At 58.6% G+C, this 20,790-nt stretch overlaps 3 protein-coding genes across 3 annotated transcripts; 2 read left to right on the forward strand and 1 right to left on the reverse strand.

The window, feature by feature from the left end:
• The first annotated feature begins 1,732 nt into the window (after positions 1–1,732).
• On the forward strand, positions 1,733–3,267 carry LOC129196810 (protein phosphatase 1 regulatory subunit 3C-B-like). Its single transcript, XM_054804764.1, has one exon. It carries the CDS (start codon positions 1,733–1,735, stop codon positions 2,597–2,599), a length of 867 nt encoding a protein of 288 aa, XP_054660739.1. The 3' UTR covers positions 2,600–3,267.
• Positions 3,268–3,518: 251 nt separating this feature from the next.
• Positions 3,519–13,585, forward strand: GPAT4 (glycerol-3-phosphate acyltransferase 4). The gene is made up of 13 exons (XM_054804754.1): positions 3,519–3,580; positions 5,460–6,359; positions 9,055–9,124; positions 9,460–9,757; positions 9,940–10,014; positions 10,458–10,547; positions 10,666–10,759; positions 11,264–11,379; positions 11,592–11,647; positions 11,984–12,069; positions 12,308–12,436; positions 12,518–12,597; positions 13,203–13,585. The coding sequence occupies exons 2-13, from the start codon at positions 6,195–6,197 to the stop codon at positions 13,309–13,311; spliced, it is 1,368 nt and encodes a 455-aa protein (XP_054660729.1). The 5' UTR covers positions 3,519–3,580; positions 5,460–6,194; the 3' UTR covers positions 13,312–13,585.
• A 4,574-nt stretch (positions 13,586–18,159) lies between these two features.
• NKX6-3 (NK6 homeobox 3) lies at positions 18,160–20,357 on the reverse strand. Its single transcript, XM_054804756.1, has 3 exons — positions 19,868–20,357; positions 18,654–18,823; positions 18,160–18,577 (listed from the first exon to the last, which is right to left on the reverse strand). Exons 1-3 carry the CDS (start codon positions 20,247–20,249, stop codon positions 18,347–18,349), a joined length of 783 nt encoding a protein of 260 aa, XP_054660731.1. The 5' UTR covers positions 20,250–20,357; the 3' UTR covers positions 18,160–18,346.
• Positions 20,358–20,790: the final 433 nt, after the last annotated feature.

Consider the following 20,790-nt stretch of genomic DNA (forward strand, 5'->3'; position numbering starts at 1 on the left):
GTCTGGGGCTGGCCTCAGAAATGGGGAGCGCTGCTTCCAGCTCGGGCCTGAGCATGGTCACCAGCCCGGGCTCCAGCTCAAGGCTTCCGCCGCAGCGTGCGGGCTGCGTGCTGGCAGCAGGAGCTCTGGCCTAGGCCCAGCAGGCGGATGGGCTCTGGTGCTGGCCAGGCTGGGGGCTGGCACCCAGCAGCGCTGCCCGACAGCAGCCACCTCCAGCTCCAGCCAGACGAGTGCTTCTGGCTCCTGGTCACCCACAAAGATCGCAGTCCTGCTCCTCCCCAGGCAGGAGTGTCTGGCCAGCAGTGACGCAAGTGCCACACATCCTGGTAGGGCATGGTGCCACTTTGACTCTCTTGCTTCTTTTTCTGACTGTTTTTGCTGACTGAGGCCAGGGCTGAACTGCAGCTTTTTGCCAGCCAGGCGCTGGGTTCAAGCTCACTTCTCTCAGCCATTCTGCAAGAGGTGTCTTGCATTGTGCTGGAGACATTCAGACACGGTGGCGATGGAAAGCCATGTATAGATACTGATAGGTAGGTTGTGTCATGAGCTGATGAAAATCTGTGTTGTCAGCAGGAACAATCAGGGCTGCTTAACATAAATGGCTAGACAGCTCTGGAGAGATTAGCAGGTAGTACAGGGCAGGGGTGAGCTGATTTAAGTGGCAGTCTTTTCTGTCAAGGAGTCACATGTGAGCTAAACAGTGAAGGTGATTTTGAATATAGATGTCAGGGACACTGCAGTGTCTCTTGCCTGCTCAGGTGTGAGTGAATTTCTTTTTCAGGGCAAGGAACTGGGTTCTGAGTTAGATTCACTCTTGATAGAGGAGATGAGCCTAGAGTCTGGGATTGTCTTTGTGCTTAGACACCCTGCAAATAGCTGTCTTTGAACAAGCGCCTGAAAAGGGATGTATAAAAACAGTTCAAACCTCCTACCACTAAAGACAATGTGAGAGGAACGTGCTCCTCTTCTTCGTGTAGTTTCCTCCGAGGGTGGGTAGTTCAGTAAACGTTTATCTTTTAAAAGCACTCGTGTATTTCTGGCAGTGGGAGCTTTTCCTGTGCTGCCACTCCTGCTAGCCCACTGCATAGCTGAGCTCAGCAGCAGGAAGCCGGGCTCTTCTCCTCGTCCCGAGGATGAGAAGGCCGCAAGCCAGGAGCGTTACCCGACAGAGAGAGGGCGGTCTCCGGTACCCGGGTCGTTGGGCTTGCTCGGTCTCTGAGCCCTTCCCTCGGGGCCGTCTCCGGTCCGGCCCTCGTCAATCGGCCTCGCTCGAGAGGGCTCCTTTGCCGGTGTCGGGGGAGGTGCGGGGCCAGCAGGCAGAGCCCGGCCGCGGTGGGAGCAAACGGGGCGGGGGGTGGCGGCGCTCGACGGGGCCGCTTGGCCGGGGCGGACCGAGGGCGCGCGCTCATCTCCGCGGGGCGGGGCAGCCCCGGGCCCCTATTGGCCGCTCGGGGCGTGTCTGCAGCGCTGATTGGCTGCCGCCAAAGCCGCGGGGTGTCCCGGCCGCCGTCGCTCCCACGGCTCCATTGACCGCGCGGAGCCGTCGGCAGCGGGACCGGAGCGGGCGGGAGACGCGATGAGCTGCGGCGAGTGAGCGCGGGGCGGGGGCGGGCGGAGGGCAGGGGGGTGCTCGCCGCGGCTGGAGGCTTGGCAGCTGGGGACACTGCCTGACCCCCTCTTCGCCTCTAGGCTTTTCCAGGTGTACAGGGCGCGGGCCGTCGCCCCCCCAGCCATGCCCGTGGACCTGGCCGTGCAGCTCTGCCTGAGCCACTCACCCCCCATCCGCAAGCTGCTGAACTCCTATGAGGAGCTGCGGGGCAACCGGGGGCGCAAACCCCTCCGATCCTGTCTCAACCAGAAGCTGAGCGCAGAACCTGAACCTGAGCGGCGAGATAGCACCAAGAGCTCCAAGGGCCAGAAGAAGAAGAGAGTCGTGTTTGCTGACATGAAGGGGCTCTCACTGACAGCTGTCCGCTTCTTCTCAAAGATTGAGGAGGACCTCTGTGACTTGCAGCATGCCCTGTCTGACCTTGCCTGCTTCCGACCTAGGCTGCGGGACTCACGCCCAGAGGTGTGCAGGTACGTGCTGGACTTCCCACAGCCCTCTGTGGACTACATGACTTTCCGCAGCCGCCTACACAGCAACCTTGTCTGCCTGGAGAACTGCCTGATCCAGGACCGTACCCTGTCAGGGACAGTGAAGGTCAGAAACATCGAGTATGAGAAGAAAGTGATGGTCCGCATCACCTTTGATGGCTGGAAGAGCTTCCGGGACATCTCCTGCCAGTACATGCATAGCATGTACGGCTCAGCCGACACAGACACCTTCTCTTTTGAGCTTGCCCTGCCCAAGCCATCCGTCTCCCGCAGGGCCACAGAGTTCTGCATCTCCTTCCAGTGCGGCCAGAAGACCCACTGGGACAACAACCATGGGAGGAACTACAAGATCTGCCATGTGGGCATGACCCGCCCGCCCTCCCATGCCGTGAAGAGTGCCAACGGGGCCTGGGAGCATCTTGGCACCTCTCGGGCTGCTGCCCTGGTCCTTTCTCACCTGCAGACCTGGCGGCGCTCAGAGACCCAGGCTCCTTATTGGTAGGAAGGCAGTGTGTGGAGAGGTGTAGGTCCCCTCCATGTCCCAAGTATGGTACAAGGGTCTTTGGGGAGGGGTCAGCTGTGGAAGATGCTGCTCATGGTTTTGTTAGCTCTTCTGTGTGTCTGGCCTGCTGCTGTACGAGCAGCTGCCAATCTCCGTGAAACCTTCTTCACTGCTGGCTCCTGCCACAGAGGCTGGAAGCCGCTGCTTGGTGTAACTCCTGCCCGTAGGTTCTCAAGGCAACGCTATTGTGAGAGTAGGGGAGTGACAAAGGAACAACTGTGGCCTGCGGACTGCGTCCATGTCTGTCGGCCGCTTTGGGTGGGAGCCAGCCACGTGAGCTGCAGAGGTCCTGGTGCTGCCCAAGTGCCTTGTGTGGAGCTGCTGCGCAGCGGGCATGCACCCCCATGCGCCGGGGGCCTCGGCAGAGCTCGTGCTCCCGGGCTGTGACAACGGCGTGGCAGCAGCTGCCAGCGGGGCCAGCTGCCCTGCCAGTCTCCCCTGTGGGCGCTCCCTGAACCGTGGTCCCAAGGAGGGCTCGCTGCAGGGGTGACCAAGCATGCAGGCTACTGGGCTGGGCACTGGGGGGGGGCGGCGGGGGCGCCTGCGGTCATTGGTGCTGTAACAGGGAGTTAGTTAATAAAGTGACGGCGCTTTGCGAGTCCTGGCGCCTCCGGTCATTGGTGCTGTAATGGGAAGTTAATAAAGTGATGGCGCTTCGCGACTCCTGCCCCTGCCCCTCTCTCTGCCCCTCTCTCCACCCCTGCCCCGTCTCCCCCTGCCCCTCTCTCCCCCCCGCCCCTCCCTCTACCTCAGCTCGCACCGGGGCGGCGGGCGCCCTCTGCCGGCGGCGCCGGGGGACGGTGCGTTCATGCGGGCGCGACCCCGCGGGCGGCGCGCTGACGTCAGCGCACGCAGCGCGGGGCGGAGGCGCGCACGGCACGTGGCGGGGGCGGAGCCGGGGCCCGGCGGCAGTGGCGGCAGGTGAGTGCGTGACCGGCCCGGTTCGGCCCGGCGCCACCCCCAACCCCCCCCCCCCCTTCCCTGCCTCCCCGCACGGGCCACGGGCCCCCGCTGCGCCCGGTGGGGCCGGGGCTCCTGGGGCTAGGGCCCGGCCCGGCTGCGGACCGTTAACCGGTGCCCGCCTCGGGGAGCGCGGCCTCCCCGCCGTGGTGCGGCCCGCTCCGTAGCGCCCCCGCGCCGGGTGTGATCCGGCCCGGCCCGGCCCACCGCGCGGCTGCGCCGCAGCGCCCCCCCCCGCACCCCCCCCCCCGGTGCCACAGCCCGGCCCCCGCCGCTCGGTCCGTGGCGGAGGAGCGGAACACCCGCTGCCTGGCGCGCACACGCCAAGGCCGAAGGTCGCCGTGCCGAGCCCCGGCCCTGCCCCGCCGCGATTCGCTGCGCCCGTGGGCCGTGTCCCGCCGCGCTCCCGGTGAATAACGCTGACAACGACGCTCCCGCTGCCCCCGGCCTCGCCGCAGCCGCGCCCAGCCCCGCTGCGATGTTATGTATATGAGCGGTTCGGCGTGAAAGCTGCAGCCCAGGGGCAACCGGCGCGGCGTTGCCATCGCTCTGCCCGCCGGGTCCTGCCTCTGCCCCGGGCCGGTGGGGCCGGACCGGGGTCCTGCCAGCCCGGGGGGGGGGGGGGCGTCAGCAGCATCTTCCTGGCGTGAGCCCCGGGGGTTGTAGCCAGCAGGCAGGGCTGCCCGCGCTTGCCCGGGGTTCATCGCGCGTTGTCGCCCGGCCGTGCGTGCTGCCCGGTGCGTGGCCTGGCCTGACGGGCCGCAACGGGGTGACACGGTGGAGGAATGCAATAACTGAGCCCCTCTTAGGGCAGCGGCTGCCAGCTCAGATGGCCGGTCTGACCAGTTTGCCAGCACGAGTGCTGGTTCTGATGGGTGACAGCTCTGGCGTAATGGGCAGTTACGCACGTGGCTGTGGAGCTGCCTCTCCTAGGACGTGGTTTTTGCAGCTGTGCGTGTTCTTTTGAAGCACTAGCGATATTCTTAGTGTTGCTGGTACAGCAGTGCTCAGCCGGCAGCTGGAACACACCGTACAGGGGGGCAAGAGGATCTTCCCAGCCTATCCTATACCTGTTAAATCCCATTCCTCAGGCCGACAGTCCGTAGCCAGGTGAAGATGGTAGCCAGAGGGAGGTCTGCCCCAAGCAGGCTCATCTCTTTTTACTAGCCTCAGTTGGCCTTGTGCATGCCCGTGCTGCGGGGGACGTGCACCCCCGGAAGGGCTGTAGTGCCGCGTGTTTGACCTTTGACTGGTCCCCGTGCCCCAACAAGTTCCACTTTGGCTAATCATCAGCATTAATTCTCCCCTTGGGCTAACTTCCTGTCCTGAACTGTTTGTAAAGCTGCCCTGTGTGACCGGGGGCGAGATGTGTGTGCAGGAGTAGAGGAAGTGATTCCTTCCCAGGAATCCGGGTACCTGGCTAGCTCAGTGCTCTTGGATGCCTCTGAAATGAGGGAGGCGATAAGATCTTTGTCATGAGGAAGGGTTTTCTGTCACTCCATTGGCTCCTTTCCCATACTTGGGACCTGATTGCAGCGTCCTGTGCTCTAGGCGTGTTGCTGGATGAGTCTGCCCAATCTGAGGCGTGGATGGTATGAAAATACAGGACGAGTGGCAGCAGGGGGTGATTCCCAAGCCTGTGACAGTGCCAGGCAGTAGCTAGAGTGCCAGTCCGAGTCTGCTGTGTCTCAGGAGCTGCTCTGAGGGATGTGACCTCAGCCCAAGAACTGCCTTCCAGGTTTCAGAGCCCACTGTCCCTGGCCTCCTGCCACCCTCTCCGAGTTGACGTCTCTCCGAGCTGCGTGACTTGCCTGACTTTGATTTCTCTTTCCTCCACCAGTGCTGGTGGCATGTGAGTGCCTCGTCTGCCAAGAAGTCAACTCGCTGTTTGAAGAGCTTTCCAGGGACACAGGCTTCACTCGTGTCTGTAACGACCCTTCGGCGTGAGTGGATGCCAGGGGCCTCTGGAATTAAACTTGTTCCAGGCGTCATGCGAGGATCTGCGCTAGTGCCTGTGTCCTCACGGAAAGAACAATAATAGCTCCACGCGCGGTAGGCTCCTGCAAGTGCCAACTCCCTCGATCTCCTCCAATGCAGGCTCAGGGATGGACTCCACCTTGTCCCTGTGAAGAGACTTTGCATGCTTTCAGCAGCCAGAAGGGGATTCTGCTGCCAGCTTCTTCACAAGCTGTCCCAGAGCAGGACTCGTGTGCCCGCAGCGGCGCCTTGGGAGGATATCTATTCGCGCAGCTGTTTCACTGCAGTGCCCACTGCGTGCCCATGGAGGAACCTGTGTGCGTGTTCTGTCTTCTCTGAGCTCCGCAGCCCGCGCTGTCTGAACTCACCTGGGCTCCCGGCAGACTGTTTGCTGTTCCCGGCTGCTCTCCCTGATCCTGTTGCATTCCCTCTCTCACAGAGCCCAAAAAGGATGTGAACTTTGGAATGGGGTCTGCGAGCAGGCTGCGGACTCAGTGCATGTGTGAGACCGTTGCTGAATAACGGGAGGACTGGTTAATCGCTGCGGGCAGCTTTTCTCTCTGGTTGCAGGGCACCAGCCTTGCCTGGGCCCTTCACCATGTTCCTCCTGCTCCCCTTTGACAGCCTGGTTGTTAATCTCTTGGGGATTTCCATAACTGTCCTCTTCACTCTGCTTCTGGTTTTCATCATTGTGCCAGCAATTTTTGGAGTCTCCTTTGGCATCCGCAAGGTTTACATGAAAACATTATTAAAGATTTTTCAGGTAAGTCATGTTTTCTGTGTGTTTACAGGGGTCTTGTCAGGCATGGTCACGCTAGGAAGAGAGGCGTTTGCTCCTCAGCAAGAGCATTGCAGATGCCTGGGGCGGGAGGTTGGCTTGTCAGTGACATGTGCCGGTGCCAGATGACTTGTTCGGGTCACTCAGCCAAATGCAGTTCACTAGACCTCTGTTCGTGGGCTGGTTTTTCTCTGTAATTAATCCCGTAAGTCTTCAAGTAAAGCACTAGGATAGTGTGGCCCATAAGTACGCGATAGCACAGCAGGATCCGTAGATGTGCTTGGATGGGTTCGTGTCCCAGGCAGGGCAGAGTGCTGGTACAGTTCAATGTGGAAAGAAGCCAAGAGGGGTGTAGAGTGTGATGGGGAGGGACGGGGCTGCAGTCAGCGGGCTGCTCCTCTCCGGCACGTGTTTGGATGAAGCCAAAACAGGAGGTAAGGCAGGACTGTCTGTACCACAAGCCCTGAGCGGTCTGCGGCCAGAACCCAGAGCTCTCAACGCCCTTCTGTCCCAGAGTGCCGCCTGCTTATCTGCTGAGCCCAGCAGCCATGCCTGGACCTGCAGCCTCTGAGGAGGACCAGCAGCCCTTGCTGACCCTCTTGGCACAGGGAGGCAAAGTGGAATTTTCCAACTTGGGGTCATGCTGTTCCCTTGCTTGCCTTTGGCAGACTAATTTTATGGGCTGTCTCACAGCCACCACCCCTCCTTGAAGCAAGTCCCTGGTGAGACCAGAATTTTTGCCAAACTCCTAGTAGATAAAGCCTACGCCACGCTACCCCGGCAGCGCGAGCAAAAGGAAAAGGGGTGCCCCATGCTCGATAGGGAGGTTTTAGGCTCTTAAATGTGGAGTTCAAGCTGCTAAAGGATTTATGGTACGGCTACTGCTGGTCTTCCCCGGGAGCGTCTCTGCAGTGGCTGGCCTGGGAACGCAGCCCTGGGAGCTTGCAGTGTTCAGGTCTTTAAACTCGTGAGTCCTCCCAAAAGCCTGAGGTGCAAATGGGAACCCTGGGCTTTGTGAGGTGCTTCGTTAACACAGATGGCTGAAGATCTGACTTCAAACTTAGTGACCAAACTGGGAGAAAAAATTAATAAGAAGTTTGGTTTATCTGAAATGGAACTTTTCACCTTGTTTCGTTTTTATTTTTTTCTTTCTTCAATTCAGGAACATTTAATCTCAACACCTATTTTGGTGTTTATATTTGAAACTATTTTTCTGAAAAGACTTTGAAGTCTGTTTCCGTTTCTATCAAATAATCTTTGTGGTGGGAGAGAGGAGCACTGGCAGAACTGCTCACAGATTTGGTGGAAAATTCACTCACTAGGTTTGGTCATTCAGAATTGTATTTTTGGGGAGCGTTATTCACCTGAAAAATTTTCCCAGCTCTAGAGGCCACACCTCTTGGTGCTGAGGGAGACCGACCTGGTGCTTCCCAGGTGGGAGTTTGGGTTTTCTGCTACCACAGTCAGGATAGAGATGTGCTGGGCTTGTGAGGAACGCCTTCTCCATAGGCTGCCCAGCTCCTGCTGGGTCAGAGCTCCTCTTCTGACTTCTGGGATGGCAGCAGTGTCTAGACAATCTTCTGCAATCCTGCAGTTCCTTCTGCTGGCAGAGGAGGCTGCTAGATGAGCCGGACACTCTGTATGCAATTAGCGTTCCCAGATCACTGCCTCCTGATCTGATGCTGGCATGGGCTGAGATTGGGATACCAGGAGTTCCCAGCGGCTTCCTCTTCTTCACAGATCCCTGATGGAGCAGCTAGCCTGGGGCAATAAGCATGTTGTACACAAGTCCTCCTTTAGAAACTTGTTCTCCCGGGCCTGTGTAATGCAGAAGAGCGTGAGGCTGCGAGGGTTACTTGGAGGGCAGGCAGGAAGACTGGCCAGAAATCCAGCCTGCAGTTTTTGCTGGTGCCTCTGAGAATTAGCTGAGAGAGATGTCTGTGGATAACAGGTAGCCTGGGCACGGGGCTTGGCAGCCACCTGCCAGAGAGCTGTCTGAGGGTGCTCGCTGCTGCTGTTTTGGGGTGTATGGTGAGCTGAGAAGCAACAGCAGCTGTTAACTGAATCAGGGAGGGAAGGATCCCATCCCAACATCAGCCTGATGTTTTTAGCAGCAGCCTAAAAACATAGTCTGTGCTTTGAGCTTGGAAGAAACGAGGGTTGAAAAATAGCACCAGTTCCGTGATCCTGCGCTGTGACGCAGACCACCCCAGCATGATGCACGGTCTACCCAGAGGCTGTGCAGCGAGTGGCGCCCACACACCCAGATGCAACAGAGCCTGCAGGACACGGAGGCTGCAGAAAATCCTGCTGACCACTGAGCAGTTTTTCCCTCTGGCAGTCCCTGCTTCCTGCTGGGGCTCTGCTGTGCAGAATGGCCCACAAACGCGTGCACGTCACGGCTGTCCTGTGCCAGTGCTAGTCACCTCCCCATCAGTTGTATGGTCCCATTGCAGACAGATCTCTGCTGTGAAAACATTTCTCCCAGGCTGGTCTCTGCTTCCACCGTGGTTCAGTTGTGTTCATGGCTCACTCTTTCAGTTCTGTACAGAAGCCTCCTGCTTTAGCCCCATCTTCTCCCCTTAACCGTGGTCTTCCCTGGAAGTCAACTGTAAAACGAGTAGTACAAAGTGGAGCTACAGGCCTTGCGAATCTTGCTTGTCATGTGTGTCTCTTGCAGTGGGCGACACTGAGAATAGAGCGTGGTGCCAAGGAGAAGAACCATCCATTATACAAGCCCTATGTCAATGGTAAGATCCTGCCCTGCGTGGGTACCCATGAAGTTCAAAATTCTTTATGGGAGATGGGGTAAATGTGGTGTCTGAGCAGCCGAGGTGTGCTGGGAAGCCTTTTCCATGTAGATGGATTGGGGGGAGCTATGGAGACATCCGTTTCCTGAGGAAGGGGAGGGAAGCACCCAGGGAGTGCTTCATTTCTAGGTAGTTGGGAGGACTGGTTTGTGCCTGTCTGGACTGCAGAAAGGAAGGGGGCCCTGTGGAGGGCAGGCGAGTGAGGGCCCTGGCTCTCAGCTGTCTTTGAGCGGGCAAGTCGTGCTTTGCTCAGAGCTACCTGCTGCATCTTGCAGGTATCATTGCAAAGGAGCCAACATCACTGGAAGAGGAGATAAAGGAGATCCGCCGGAGTGGCAGTGGCAAAGCCCTGGACACCCCTGAGTTTGAGCTCTCAGATATCTTCTATTTCTGCCGCAAAGGCATCGAGACCATCATGGATGATGAAGTGACCAAGAGGTTCTCAGCTGAAGAGCTGGAGTCCTGGAACCTGCTCAGCAGGACCAACTACAACTTCCAGTATATCAGCCTGCGCCTCACTGTACTCTGGGGACTGGGTGTGCTCATCCGTTACTGCTTCCTTCTGCCCCTCAGGTGAGTGCTGCCGCGGGAACCTGCCTGCCAAGGTGGTGCTGGTGGCCTGTTCCCACTGCAGCAAGTGCAACTGGTCTCCGAGCCCCCCAGACCCTGTTCAACATGATGAGGAGAGACAGGCTACTTGATGAGTAGGGCCTGTGGCCTGGTTTTGCTAGCATGTAGCTTCCCTCTTTCTGCAGGATAGCCCTGGCGTTTACTGGCATCAGCTTGTTGGTGACTGGAACCACAGTGGTGGGATATTTGCCAAATGGAAGGTGAGTTCGTCTTTGAGAGAAGAGGGGATGGGGAGCCCCCTGTGCAGTTTGAGACCGGATAATCCTGAAGTTTTCCTGCAAGGCCCATCTGTTCTGCCTGCTGCAGACAAGGCAGATGGTCCTGGCATCTGTAGCCTCTCAGGAACAGACACCCTGTAATTTTAAACAAAGGGCCTAGATGTGAGCACTAAGCCTGTGGCAGAGCGCTCAGCCCCATCTCTGAAAGGAATAAGAACAGAAGAGCACAAAGGCCAAAGCTTGGCTCTCATGAGTTAAGAATCAGCGGTCATAAGCTCACGGGAAACCCGGGATGAGACGTGTTTCTATGGGAGAGATGTGAAATCTCAGTTGGATCTCATGGCCTGGGTCAGCAGGGCTGAGTGGCACCATTACACGGGGAGACTGTAGAACTGGGAGGTGACGGTCTCTGTCCTGGGCTGCAGGTGTAAGGAGTTCCTGAGCAAGCACGTCCACCTGATGTGTTACCGGATCTGTGTGCGTGCCCTCACAGCCATCATCACCTACCATGACCGGTAAGGAGGCACTGCCTGCTGCAGGGTGCCCCTTCCCACTAGCTGCTCCATGCCATGCCTCTCGCGGGCCTCACGCTTCGTTCCTCTGTCCTCACCTGTACCTTTGTTTTGCATTTAGAGAAAACAGACCCCGAAATGGAGGCATCTGCGTGGCCAATCACACATCTCCCATTGATGTGATCATCCTGGCCAGCGATGGCTACTACGCGATGGTAAGGTCTGCGCCCCAGCTCTGCCTGCCAGGGCCTGGCCGCGTGTGTGGTGGGTGCAGCAAGCATATTGCATGGGACAAGGAGTAAGCAGCAGGAGGCTTTTGAGCATGCAGAACTCCTTTTCCTTGCATGATATCGCAGGGCGCTCTCAGACGCTGTGCACAGACAGCCTGTTTGCATGGCTTTCCAGCAAGCTTGGCCTGGAACTCGGGGCACCGGGGGTCTCTGGGCACTGCTTTGCAAGTAGAGCTCTGGGGCTTGCTGTCCATGGCTGGGCAAAGCACTTCCCCAAGCAAAGCACTTCCCCAGCTGGACCTCCTGCAATGTGGAAAGCAGTTGGAACTTGCTACATCTGTCCTTCCAGCCAGACCCTGGGACTTTTCCTCTCAGCCTTTCCGGGGCAGGGTTAGAAAGAGGAACCTCAACTTGGCTGTGAAGCTGGGAGCTGCGTTGGCCTCCATGTTTCCCCAGGTCTTGTAACTTGTTTCTTCTTGCCCTGTTCAGGTGGGTCAGATCCACGGAGGGCTCATGGGTGTGATACAGAGAGCCATGGTGAAAGCTTGCCCCCACGTCTGGTTTGAACGCTCTGAGGTCAAAGATCGTCACCTCGTCGCCAAAAGGTGTGACAGTCACAGCTGCAGGGGAGGTCTGGAGGCTGGGAAAGGCGGGGGGCTGCCCACTTCCCTTGGGCGAGGACACCGCCTTGCCTCGTGGGTGTTGGGAGACTGCGCCGCTGGCACCCAGATAGTCCCCAGTGACCGCACAATAAGGACTATGCTGCGTGGGTTGCTAGGATAGCTTCTGTGCTAACTGGTGACGCTCTTCTGTTTAGGCTCACAGAGCATGTCCAGGACAAGAGCAAACTGCCTATTCTTATCTTTCCGGAAGGTGAGTTGCGGAGCAAGGCCAGACGAGCACTGGGTGGAGAGGGCACATTGGGACAGCACCGCATCTCCGTTCCTTCCCTCCTTACGCAGCCAAGGGCCTTGAGACCCTTCACTGAGACAAAGGGGAATTACATCTTAAGAGCTGACTGAACCTGGAATGTGGAAGTCAGATATATGATGTCCCGGTGACCCACCCTATGCACAGAGAGAACGGGGTTTGGAGTGAGTGTTAGGGGGCAGGTGCTGGGGGCCTGTGGCCCAGCCCTTAGGTGTATAGCTTAGACTTCTGAACTGACTTGCAAAGGGAAATTGAGAAGATTGTGCTTGCCTCTTACAGGAACCTGCATCAACAACACGTCTGTGATGATGTTCAAAAAGGGGAGCTTTGAAATTGGAGCCACGGTTTACCCTGTAGCCATCAAGGTATGAGAAGGCAAACATTCTCACAGCAGAAGTAGTCCTCTGCGTGGGAGCTCAGCCTTGGCAGCCCAGCCTTGGCACTGCTGGGTCGACAGCCTGGTCTGAGGGCGTGGGGAAGCTGAGATCTCCTCCTGTAGGACTCTGGGGAGAGCTGGCCTATAGCTGGGCATGGGGTGGAACCTGGAGCCTCAGGGAGGGTGCGACCACTGCCTGACTTTGATGAGCTCTTCTGCCTCTGTAGTATGACCCACAGTTTGGAGATGCCTTTTGGAACAGCAGCAAGTATGGCATGGTAACCTACCTCCTGAGGATGATGACCAGCTGGGCCATTGTCTGCAGTGTCTGGTACTTGCCCCCAATGACCAGGCAGGTAAGTGCAGTGAACCTGGTCTACCTGATCCGCTACCTCTTTGGCCCTGTGCTCCTGCTGAACAGTGTTCTTTTGCCACAGCCCGAAGAGGACGCTGTCCAGTTTGCCAATCGAGTGAAGTCAGCCATTGCCAGGCAGGGGGGCCTTGTCGATCTGCTCTGGTGAGTCCGGGCAGGCTTTTCTCTTCCAGGGTTCCTTGTTCCTGGGTCCTGGTATGTGTTTGTGGGCTGTAGAGCTAAGTTTGTGTCTTGCGTTGGGCAGAGTAGGCCTATGGAGAAATGGAGATACATCTTGCCTGTGACCTCCAAAACTGCTCTTCTGTAGCAGAGCCCAAAGTCTCTGTTTCACCAGGGCTTCATTGTGTGATACCAGCTTGCACTGGGATGCCCTGATTCTGACTTGATGCTGCTCAGCAAAGTGGGTTGAGTTTGGGAACTTCCTTTTTCAGGCACTGAGATCTTCAGAGCCTGGGAGGCAAAGGGGCCCTGCAGGCAGTCTGTCGTAGTGGTATCAGAGCAGCTCACACTTCTGACAGAGCTGCCACGTTGTGCACAGTGTGGGGCTGTGGGTGCAGCTCCTGGCAGAGCAAAACGTGAAAGTAACTCCCCTTGGGGACAGTTTGGTCTGCAGCGTGCCCTGGCAACGTCGGGTACCAAGCGTGGCTGCCTGGCTTTTGCGGGAGCTCTGATCCGCTCTGAGCAGCACCAGCTGAAGTTTCAGACAGCGCGTGCCTGCAGCTTCTCTGATGATATGACTCTCTCCCCAGGGATGGAGGACTGAAGAGGGAGAAGGTGAAAGACACATTCAAGGAGGAGCAACAGAAACTCTACAGCAAAATGATTGTAGGCAACCATGAAGACCGGAGCCGCTCCTAAGCCCTCTGCCTCTAGCACTGTTACCGGGCCTGGCCAGAGCCCTCTGCCTCCAGCACGAGCCAGGGCTTGTCTGAAGCAGCTCTGAATCTTCGGACTGTGGCTGCTCCAGAGCTGCTTGGACTTGCTCCTTCATCCTCTGGCTGTTCTTTCCTGGAGGCACTGTTACTGCCTAGAGTCTTTAGGCCCTGGGCACCTCTTGGCAAAGATGCCTTCTTGTTACTGTTACAGTGAAGCCCCTTGCAGGGGCAATATTAAATGAAACACTTATGGTGTCGTATGCTTCCAGATGGTGTTTACAGGCCCAGGGGGAGGACTGGTGTGTTGATGTGCATGTGTGTCAGTCACAAGTCTCCCACGGCACAGAAACTGGTGAGCTGCACTGAAATTAGCTGCCTTGACAACCGAGGGATTCTTCATGAGCCTGTGCCTCTCACATCTGCAGCATAAACCCCTTAGGAGCAGTACGTGGTTTCTCAGGCCATTTCCAGCTTTACTTCCAGAAGGAAAAACCTTTCCTTTTCCTTTCACCACCCTCCTGTCGTGGCCTGGCCCAGACCATTGCTTCTCCAGCATCCGAGTAACTGCCTGTTTGCTGGGGTTCCTCAGGCAGTGAGGATCATCCTCCTTGGAAGCCTCCCTCGGTCCCCTGGAAGTACAAGTTGCCAGGCAGTTGTCACTGGTGCGGCAAGTGGGGCTCTTGAGGAATCCATATGTGCTGTGGTGGAAGCCCGGGGAGGGGGTTAGGAGAGTCTGAGGCTCCGTGGCTGGGGCAGGAGATTGCCTTTTCAAATGTCTCCTGAGGGAGATGGTGGGATCTGATCTTGTTATGCACCAACATGCACATATATAATCTCAGCTGGTTGCAAGGAAGCTGAAATCTTGTGCTGGAGGTGATACCCCTTTCCCTTTCAGCCCTGCAAGTATATTATTCAGTAAAACAACTTGCATTTGAGCATTCCTCCCATCTACTTTCCAATTGTCCTTATGTTCCTAGCACTTTCACTGGGTCTCTGCCTGCTCTTACAAGCAAATGCTGTTTCACCTCTACCTGCAGAAGGCTGCTTGCATTTTCTAGAATCACAGAATCGCAGAGTGGTAGGGCTAGAGGAGGCAAAACTTAAATGCCTCCTTTGTTCCCCAAGTGGTGTTTTTTGGGGGAGGGCATCTGCTGCCCCCAGGTCAGGACAGCTATGCTGTGTAAGTGTCCTTAAATTTGAATTTCCCTCCACTAGCTAACAGCATGGATTCAAGGCAGTTTACTTCCTGCTTGGTTTTATTTGGGTAAAGCACCGTTATATCCGGAAGGAGAGACAGAGAAAGGAAAGCAACAGAGAAAGAGAGTCCAGAAACTCCCTTAACCTCTCCCAACTTAAGCGCAAGTAAACTAATCTGTTCCCAGTGCGATACCTGAGAGAGGACAGTCTTCCTTACTCACAGTGATGTAAAACTACACTTAATAGCGTATGATCTGTTAACATACAGTTATGGGAAATATTTCTATACTGAATTGATTTACCTTTGCTTCTCGTAGTGCTCAAAATATGATCCTTTATAAACACACACAGACGCATTGCCTACACAAACATTGCATTCAGTTATCAGTGATGTTCCACATGGCCACCATTAACATCCAGCCTCACCAAGAGAAACCAGGCTGTTCTTGTTTGGTGATGGAGACACCCTTATTGGCCCCATGCTTTTCACTCTATACCCCAATTTCTTATTCTTCTCTTCTGCTCAACTTCAGCTATGGCAATTGATCTGGGGGTGGGGGAAGAAAAAGAAGGAGCGCCTGGTATCTCTTCCTTTCCACCTAAGACAACAACACAAAAGCAGCTGAAGCCAAGCAGGTGATATTTAACAACATCCTCAGGGTTGAAGTGCATTGCTTATGCTCTTGTGCTACCCAGAGAAGGCAAAACAACTGCTCGTTGCTAATAGATATCTCAGTTACCCAGGCTAGGACCCCTCCTTCGTTAGGAGTTTATTATGGCATTAAGGGTCTATTCAGCAGCATTTTGGTTTACTCTTTGTACCCAACTTATCAGGTACAACTCCTACCACCGGCTCTCCCCAGGGCACGCCTTGTGCACGCTCCGGTGCCTGCAGCGGCACCCCCTGCACCCCCCCCCCGGGTGCTCGGACCCAGCTGCGGGTACGCACGTGTCTTCTGCCCGCAGCTTGCTCCTCCAGCCCTTGGCACAGACGCCATGGGGATGTGCAGGAGCCCTGCCCACCTCTGTGGGATCTCCAACCACCCCGCTGTGTTCGAGGACCATCTCCGGTATCCCCGCTGCTGCCGGGATGCTCCACAGCAGGCAGGGAGCTGGCTGGACAGGTTAGGAGGCACACATCCATCTTCCCTCAGCTCCCCCCCCCCGCCCATGCCCCCAGTCAATATGTCTCTCTCCGATGGGAAAGTTAATAAATTTAGCTCTAGATTAAAAGTATCGATCATTTCATTTGTAAGCGATAAATAACCGGGGAGAGCGCTGGGCAGCCCACGGGGTAGGGGCTGCTGGCTCTGGCTGAGGCAGCCATGCAGCCCGCTGGGGCCGGGGGCCCTCATATGCATTCTGCCCGGATGCTGGCATTGATTTGCTATTAGTCTCCCCGCACCACCCAGTAGCACATCATTCCCAGACCCGCTATTAATGGTCTTTTGATAAATAATCACTTGTAAGTCAATAAATTTTTATTAAACAGTGTGGCGCTTTGATTTATGAAAATCCGACGGGGTTTGTCTGGGAGAAAAGGGATGCAGAATTGAAGCGGAGCTGCTATCCATCTGCCTGCCAGGCCGCCCTGCCTGTGTTTGCACCCGCACGCCCCCGGAGCAGTCGGCCCCGAGTTCTGCCGGGCGCTTGGCAGGAGCCCTGCCCGCACGTCCCAGGGCTGCCCAGCCACAGGCAGGCCCCCGCCGTGGGGCAGGGGCGGATTTGGGGCGGACAGAGCCGATGCTTGCTGTTGGCCAGGCTCCGCGCGCCCTGTCGAGACCCCAGCTCTGCCGCAGCAAGCGTCCAGTGCCGTCTGTGCAGGAACCGGCATCATGGGAGCAGGGACAGGCAGAGTGGGCAGGAGAGGGGGAAGCGGAGTGGGAAGCAGAGCCACAGCCCTGGGGCTCTGTGCAGAGCAGCGCTGCTGGGGGGGACCTGTCCGGCTGCGGGGATGCGTGGAGCAGCCAGGCTGCGGCTGCGATTTGTCACTCTCCCTGGCTACAGCAGGCCCTTTGCCACCTGGTTTATTTGTCTCCCAGCCCTGACGTGGCATCAGACAGGTGTTAAACTACTTAATCACTTTAAAATTGTTTTAATTTTCTGTTTTGTATTGATCTCCACAGCACCAATTAATCAGCTCACTGGACCAGGCAGTTAGTACATTAAAAATTGTCAGCCACGCTGGGCAGCTTAGAAAATGTCAAAAAAATATCCCGACAGCAGACCCTCAGTTCTCCTGCCGTGCGGAGCCTGCTCCTGCTGAGCATTAGCTCTGCCCAGGGCTGGTGACGTGGCTCTCCCAGCCCTGCCACGGCACCGGGGCGCGTGGGGCACGCAGCCTCCACCCCAGCCCCGCGCTGCCCGCGGCACTTGGCCTCCTATGACCTGGTGAAGGGTTCATCAGCTCTGCCACCCCCTGGCATTTGTCCCATCGAAGCAGCAGAGGGGCTGCATGGCTGAGTGGGGAGCGTAATGAGCCCCGCGCTTGCTGGGGGGCTGGACAGGGACCTATGTGGGGGGAGATCAGTCTTCCCTAAGTCCTAGGAAAGTGCTGCTGAGCAGTCAGGGCTCCTTGCAAAGTCCAACCAGCCCAGCACGTGGCAGAAAGTGACAGATTGGGGACGACTTGCAGCCGAATGTGGGGCCCAGGCAGACAGGTTGCACGGTGACGGGCTACAGCCCCACACGACAGCTCCATGCCACAAGGCTGGTGCTTAGCGCTGCTGCAAAGCCACAGTGCTTCAGGGGCTTCGGCTGTCCCCGGGGGGGGGGGAACTTGGCCACCAGCCTGTCCTCAGCTACCGCCTGTGGCTGCAGGGAAAAGCAGTTTGAGTTGCAGTCCCCAGCACCTCCTCCATGCCTGTACCACACTGCTAATCAGTATACGATGGGCCGGCAGTACCTTATCTCCTATCGATTTCCTCCCAGGACACGGCCGGTCTGTTTGCTCACACCTGGCTGGCACTGAGTTGGCTCTCGGCTGAAAAACTGCCGGGCCCCCAGCAGTGTGGCTGTGCCAGCAGGAGTCCCTTTGGCATCCCGAGCAGCCGGGGACGGATGGCCCTACGCAGCACCCACCATCGGTGTGCAGGGGCTGAGCCATGGGGAACCAGAGTGGGGGCGTGTAGACCCACACGCACACACGTGTGCATACACACAGCCCCTGCTGCACGGGGGTGCACCTCGGAGTGGGGGGGGGCCACCAGGTTGGCAGGCAAACACACCAGGGCTATTGATGCCGCATCAATCCTGCAGCCCCGACAGGTGAATGGGCTTTCACTCACACCGTTAAGATAAATGATATTTATTTGCTGCTAATAGGTTCCAACAAGAGGCCCCAACAAGTGACTTTTGAACCAGCATCTCTTGCTGCCAGTGCACACCCAAACCGGGGAAAACCCTAGGAAATGTCCCCAGGGCTGCCCCTCTCCTGCGGGCTCTTCCTGCCCCACACACAGCACCACAGCCACGGCCCCTTCCCCTGCCCAGCACGCAGACCCTGCCCCATACGTGCTATCCCAGCCCAGCGTCACGAGGGCACCTTGGACCGCACGCCCACGAAGCAAGCGCTGGGACTTGGCTGGGGCTGGGACCTTTATTTCATCAATGCCGACAGCACGGCCGCGCCTGACGCTGCCCATGCGTGCTGCTCCCAGCCCCGCGAGCCATGATCCCTGGGCAGCAGCCACCGGGAGGGGGGGGCGGCAGCTGCCCCATCCCCACAGCCGGGCATCTGCTGGGGGGGGGTCACCCCCTGGCAGGAAGCCGGTGGCCAGGCCGGGTGCCCCATGGCCCAGAGGGGCGGGCTGTGCCAGCGCTCAGCCGCTGTGCGTGCCCAATCCCAGCACCGAGAAGGCCGCACGGTGCTTCCTCAGCAGCAGCCGGATCTTCTCGTCATCCGAGTCGGGGTCCAGGGGCTTGTTGTACTCGTCATCCTCAGTCTCAGAGGCCGCCCGCTCTCCACCAGAGCCCCCCGCCCGCTGCGAGGACGAGGAGGGCTCCAGGGCATTCTTCTTCCTCCATTTGGTCCGTCGGTTCTGGAACCAGACCTGCCGCCCCATGGGCCTGGCTCGGTTAGCAGCCACCACGCCACGCGCCCCATGTCACGCGGGGACCCACACTCACCTTCACCTGGGACTCAGTCATGCCAAGGGAATAGGCCAGCCGTGCTCTCTCTGGACCTGCCAGGTACTTGGTCTGCTCAAAAGTCTTCTCCAGAGCAAAGATCTGGTGCCCCGTGAAGGTTGGGCGCGTGTGCTTCTTCTTGTGGATGCTGTCAGCCAGGTGAGCAGGGGCTGCGGAACAGGAGGAAGGAGGTGGGTGAGCACCTGGGCGCTCTGCAGTGCACGGCTCTGGGCAGCTCCCCCCCCTTCCTGAACACGGCACCAGTACACCCGCCAGCCATCAGCACCCACAGAGTCCCTCCACACTGGCTCCCCTCCAAATTAAAACCGTAATCTGGCTTCAAGGCTTCAGCCCCATCCCAGGAGGGCTGAGCTGCCCTCTGTGCAGGCCTCACAGAGCCACAGCCGGACTGGGCACCTTCTGCTTGGGGACAGTGCTAATTTCTTGTGCTGAGAGGGGAAGGGTAATTAGAAGCAGTGCACGACCCCAGAGTCTCACAGCAGCAGGAACACTGTGCCACCATGCCCCACACCTTGCAAGATGCATGACAGGAAGGCAAGCAAGCCGGTCGGCTCGTAGCTGTGCTGGGAGCAGATGACCAAGCTGCCTGACCCATCTGCTCCAAGAGCATCACCTGGAAAGGGGGAAGGGGAACATGGCTGCAGGTGCTGAGCAGCTGCACCCAGCCCCTGGCCCAGAGCCTCCCAGGGGTCCCCATGGAACAGCGGGTGCACCCATCCCACCCACCCTCTGCCACGGCAGCAAAATGCTCTGCAATCCCCCTGCCAGCTCTCTACCAGGCAGGCAGTGCTGCCAGCCCAGGGCCGGCCATCCTGCCTGTCTCTGCCCCAAGCTGGGCCGGGCACCGACCCCAGTGAGGCTGCTGGAGGGACAGGGCATCTCCGGGATGGTGGGCTCTGCCTGTCCTTGCCAGCGGGGGCTTGCCTTGGGGCTAAGCAAAGAGTTAATCTCTGCCATTGGAGCTGCCTCTGCTCTCGAGCCAAAACCTCTGCAGCAGGTTGAGGTCTGGCAGCTGTGGCACCGGGGCCATTCCCACCGTCCCACAGGGTGACCAGCTCTGCCTCGCGCAGGGCAATGGAGAAAACACGACCTGGGCAACTGCCCCACGTCCCTGCCCCGGTGCCGATGGGTCAGGGCTCTGCCGCGGGCGGCACCCACCCGTCCCCCACCCACCCCAGCCCCATTGTACTTACGGCCGCCGCACTGCCGGCTGCCCCGCCAGTCTGGGGCTGCCTCTGCCCAGCAGCTCCGGCCCCGTGGCAGGTACTCGCCACCGGCCTTGGGGAGGGCCCCCACCTGGGGCCCATAATAGACGCCCGGGGAGCTCAGTCCGTTAAATCCGCCCGTGTGTGGGTAGCTGGGGAGGAGGCTGCTGTTCGGCGTCGCCGCAGGCCGGCTGAGGATGTCGGAGATGCCGTGGGGGGTGCCGGCGGCCAGCTGGGCGCCAAGCCCGGGGGGGCCCAGCTTGTAGAAGGAGCTCTGTACCGAGTACTGGCAGACGGGTGCCTTGGTATCGGGGAAGGGGCCCAGCGAGGGCCCGTTGAGCAGGAAGGTGCCCGGCAGGTTGGCGTCCATGGCTCCAGCGCCCAAGCGGCCCTCAGAGCCCGGCTTCCCGGGGGTGCGCCAGCTGGCCCATCCCCACCAGCCCTGGGGCGACTGGGCCCCGGTGTCTGCCCTGGCTGGCGGGCACCTGGGTGGCCCTGGGACCCTGGCAGGCTGGCCGGGGGGCCACGTCCTGGGTAGGCAGGCGGCTACGGGCAGGGGCAGGGCCAGCAGCCCTGGCTGACCCCGCCGAGGTGGCACCGGCACCGGACACTCAACTTGGGCTTGGGAAGAGCCAACATTTCTCTGATAAAGCTGAGGCCCATTAGAATACAGGGCGCTCATTGGCCGGGCGACTGAAGGTGGCGCTCCCATTGGCCGGGTCTCCGCGGCCTCGGTCGCCATTGGCTGCGCCGCAGGGCCAGCCCGGGATTGGCCCGGCCCAGACAAATTGCGCTTTGAAAGCCGGCGGCGGGGGGACGCGGCGGGCGCGGGGCGAGGCCGGAGCTGGACAGCGCCGGGGCGGGGACGGGGACGGGACAGGGAGGGGACGGGGACGGGATGGGGACAGGGA

The sequence above is a fragment of the Grus americana genome, chromosome 26, assembly GCF_028858705.1.
Source record: "Grus americana isolate bGruAme1 chromosome 26, bGruAme1.mat, whole genome shotgun sequence".
NCBI lineage: Eukaryota > Metazoa > Chordata > Aves > Gruiformes > Gruidae > Grus > Grus americana.

Excerpts from the sequence above, each read along its gene's own strand:
- LOC129196810 (XM_054804764.1), top strand. The coding sequence starts at position 1,733 with ATGCCCGTGGACCTGGCCGTGCAGCTCTGCCTGAGCCACTCACCCCCC.
- GPAT4 (XM_054804754.1), top strand. The coding sequence starts at position 6,195 with ATGTTCCTCCTGCTCCCCTTTGACAGCCTGGTTGTTAATCTCTTGGGG. Across the intron at positions 6,360-9,054 it reads CATTATTAAAGATTTTTCAG|TGGGCGACACTGAGAATAGA; the intron begins GTAAGTCATGTT and ends TGTCTCTTGCAG. Across the intron at positions 11,380-11,591 it reads CGTCACCTCGTCGCCAAAAG|GCTCACAGAGCATGTCCAGG; the intron begins GTGTGACAGTCA and ends TCTTCTGTTTAG.
- NKX6-3 (XM_054804756.1), bottom strand. The coding sequence starts at position 20,249 with ATGGACGCCAACCTGCCGGGCACCTTCCTGCTCAACGGGCCCTCGCTG. Across the intron at positions 18,824-19,867 it reads CAGCCGGCAGTGCGGCGGCC|CCCCTGCTCACCTGGCTGAC; the intron begins GTAAGTACAATG and ends CCTGTTCCGCAG. Across the intron at positions 18,578-18,653 it reads TGACTGAGTCCCAGGTGAAG|GTCTGGTTCCAGAACCGACG; the intron begins GTGAGTGTGGGT and ends ATGGGGCGGCAG.